At 67.1% G+C, this 3,284-nt stretch overlaps 1 protein-coding gene across 1 annotated transcript in view; it reads left to right on the top strand.

Moving 5' to 3' along the window:
- Positions 1-28: 28 nt before the first annotated feature.
- The window catches only part of H696_01233 (hypothetical protein), a gene marked incomplete at both ends in the record, with an annotated part of 8,031 nt that continues 4,775 nt past the window's right edge, over positions 29-3,284 (top strand). The window contains 5 exons of the mRNA XM_009495118.1: positions 29-415; positions 674-991; positions 1,182-1,286; positions 1,457-1,699; positions 1,848-3,098. Coding sequence (XP_009493393.1) covers positions 29-415; positions 674-991; positions 1,182-1,286; positions 1,457-1,699; positions 1,848-3,098 — 2,304 coding nt within the window. The remainder of the gene's footprint in view (positions 416-673; positions 992-1,181; positions 1,287-1,456; positions 1,700-1,847; positions 3,099-3,284) is intronic.

The raw sequence follows: 3,284 nt of genomic DNA, 5'->3' as shown, positions 1-3,284 counted from the left end.
CCCCCCCTCGCCGCCCACCAAGCCGACCATGAACCGCCGCCAGAAGCGGCGTGGAAACCGCGCGGCGCGCAGCCCCGCCTCGGCCGGCGGCAATTCCACTGGCACCGACCCCTCCTCCCCCTCGTCGCCCATGACGCCGGGCTTCTCCTCGCCCGACACGCCCATGTCCCCGATGCCGGATTCCTTCCAGCGCGAGAGCGTGGTCATCCAGCATGCCGAGCCGCCGCAGCTCTCCGCCGCGCCGACCCAGCGCCAGGGCCGCAAGGGGCGCGGCGCCAACACCTCGACCGCTGCCACCGAGGCCCTGGCCGCGTCGGTCGAGAAGCAGGCCGCCTCGCAGCTGGCCGAGGTTGTCCGCTCCGGCGATGAGGGCGACGTCTCGGCGCCCACCTCGCCGGCTATCCCGCCCGCCGATGTGCGCCCCCGCCCCCTTTGCTTTCCCCCTCCCCCCTCCGCACACACGCACACGCACACGCACACGCACACGCACACGCACACGCACACGCACACGCACACGCACACGCACACGCACACGCACACACACTCTCTCTCTCTTTCTCCCTCGCCCTCCCTCTTTCCTCTTCCGACGCTTGTGCCAATCCTGACGATCTCCCTCCTACCGTGGCGCCCCCCTCCCTCTCTCGGTCCTCTCCCTTCTGCTCCCGCCGTGCAGCACATCACCTACTTCGTCCTGGGCAGCGTGCCGCAGATTGGCACCGCGGTGTCGATGGATGAGGTCCACAAGCTGCAGGCTCCCCTGGACGCGGAGGACACTCTCGATCGCCTCGCCGCTCAGGCCCTCGGCGTGCCCCACCCCCATGGCACTCTTTGGGCATGCACGCATGGCACTGATGGCCTGAGCCTGCTGGTGCCGCTTCCCGGCACTGCCACTGTCGCTCAGCTGGCCAAGATTCTGGCCCTGGACCCGTCTCTCGCCCTGCTGGCCACGCCGGCCGACTTCATTCTCATCTGGAAGTCCATCATGAAGGCTGTGCGTGCTGGCTTGCTTCTCCTGTCGCCTCCCCCCCCCCTGTAGCACCGCCACACAACACCCCATCATCCGCGGGCCTGGTCTCACCCCTCCTCTCCATCCCCTCTCTCGGTGTCTGATTGTTCGCTTGACTCGAACACAACCGGACCTTTCGTCCCCCTTCGCGTCCCCCCATTCCTGGCCCCCTCAGACTGCCCTGTCGCGCTCGGTTCGCCGCCTGCTTGACTCTTCGGCCACGGAGCACCGGACTCTCAGCACGGATCTGCACAACTGGCTTATTAGCCACAAGCCCAAGGTACTTTTCCCGGCTATGCCCGCTGCCGGCGCCACCCCCTGGTGGCGGCCATGTGCCTCCCCCCCCCCCCGCCCCCGCCCCCGCCCCCTTGGGGCTGCATTTGCAAACTGTCACTGACGCACCGCCCGTTCGGCTGCTACCTCCCCCTTTGCTGCCCACGGCCGCCTAAGAGTTATCTCGGCGAGATCCTGGAGTCCTTCGAATACTTCTCCACCAGCATTGCCACCGGGACCGGCGCCTCCGATGCATTCGTCCTCTTCTTCAAGAAGTCCATTGCCGACCTTAGCGAGGGCCGCAACACCAGCGAGTCTGACAGCGACTGGCCCAATGTGGTCAACGGCTTCCTGACCCACTACTCGTCGCTCGCCTGCAATGCCTGGGTTTCCTTTGTCTACTGCCTGCCGGCCAACTTCGTACGCATGCCTCTTCCTCTTTCCTTGCATGTCTCCCTCTCTCTCTCTCTCTCTCTCTCTCTCGCTGCCCCCTCCATGCGCGTCTTTCGGGCATCCTGCTCGACTCTTCTCTAATCATGGCCACATCTCTCCGTTCCGTCCGTGACAGAACCCGGAGGACTCGTGTCTGGTGTCCTCGGTGCTGCATGCGCTGCAAACGCCCGATGACCAGATCATCATCCCCTTCGTCGAGCCCGATAGCGAGTGCGAGTCGGCCGCCGAGGAGGCCGATCCCGAGGTGACCCCGACCCCGGCCGAGACAAAGTCCGAGATTGTCGACCCGGAGTCCGAGCCTGAAGCCGAGCCCGAAGCCGAGCCCGAGCCCGAGCCCGAAGTCGAGCTCGAGCCCGAGCCCGATACCGAATCCGAGGCCGAGGCCGAGGCCGAGGTGGAGGTTGCCCCCCAGGTCCCAGTGGAGGAGGCTACTCCGGTCCCCGAGACGGATGATGGCGTTGAGCTTCTGCCGCCCACCTCCTCCACCGAGACGTGTGTCCTGGAGCCGGTTGCCGCCGTTGAGGAGTCCTTCTCCGATGCGGTGCTGGTCCAGGACCCGGCCACTCTGGTGTCCGACTTGGAGCCCACCGAGGCCAGCGAGGCTCCGAAGTCCGCCACCAAGACGGCCCCCCCGCCGGCCAGCGAGCTGGCCACCGCCGAGGAGTCCCCCCGGCGCGGGGTCTCCGAGGATGAGGACGAGGTGCCCTCCAAGCCCGTCCATGTTTCTAAGGAGCAGGCTGCGGTCGAGGACCAGCAGCCCGTCCGGTCCTTTGCCCTGGCCAAGCTCTTCATCGAGCTGGGGGACCGGCGCAAGCGCGTGCGCTTTGAGCCGTGTGGCCCGGTGGCCGGCCTGGCCGGCCTGCATGGGGCCCTGCTTGACCTGTTCCGGGCCAGCTTCCCGGATGCCGAGCTCCCTGCGACGCCGGTTGTGTCCGTGCGCGAGGCTGGCGAGGTGGACTTCTATGAGCTGGACGACATGGACTTCCTGGCCGAGGGGTGCTTCGTGCGGGTCGGGGCGGCCGGTCCGGCTGCCGGGTCTGGCGCCGCCTTGGCCGAGCGGTTTGAGCAGCTCCGTGATGAGCTCCTCGGTGCCCTGACTGGCGGTGGTGTTGCCGCGAATGTCTCCCGGCCGGTGGCCTCCTCGGCCATGGCCACGGCCGCCGTGGTGGCCGCCCCGGCCGCCCAGGCCGCCCCGGCCGCCCCGACGATTGTCTCGGCCGTCGACGGCCAGTCGGTGCGCGCTGTGGCCGCGGACCTCCGCTCTCTGAAGGCCACCCAGGGCGAGCTGTCGCGCTCGGCCCGCAAGCTGCAGAAGGACATCCGTGCGGAGATGCACCACGCCATCGCCGCGATCAAGAACTTCAAGGTGCGTTCTCTCTCTCTCTCTCTCTCTCTCTCTTTCCTCCGGTCTCCCATCCCCTTTTCTCTCTTCTTGTGCCTTTGATCCATTCGCCCGCTCTATCCCCCATATTTCCCTTCCTCCTCGCCCTCTCTCTCTCTCTCTCTCTCTCTCTCTCTATCTCTCTCTCTCTCTCTGACACACACACACACA

Source organism: Fonticula alba (genome assembly GCF_000388065.1).
Source record: "Fonticula alba strain ATCC 38817 unplaced genomic scaffold supercont2.2, whole genome shotgun sequence".
NCBI lineage: Eukaryota > Rotosphaerida > Fonticulaceae > Fonticula > Fonticula alba.
Note: the sequence above shows the minus strand (reverse complement) of the source record. Positions and strands in the feature narration are given on the sequence as shown.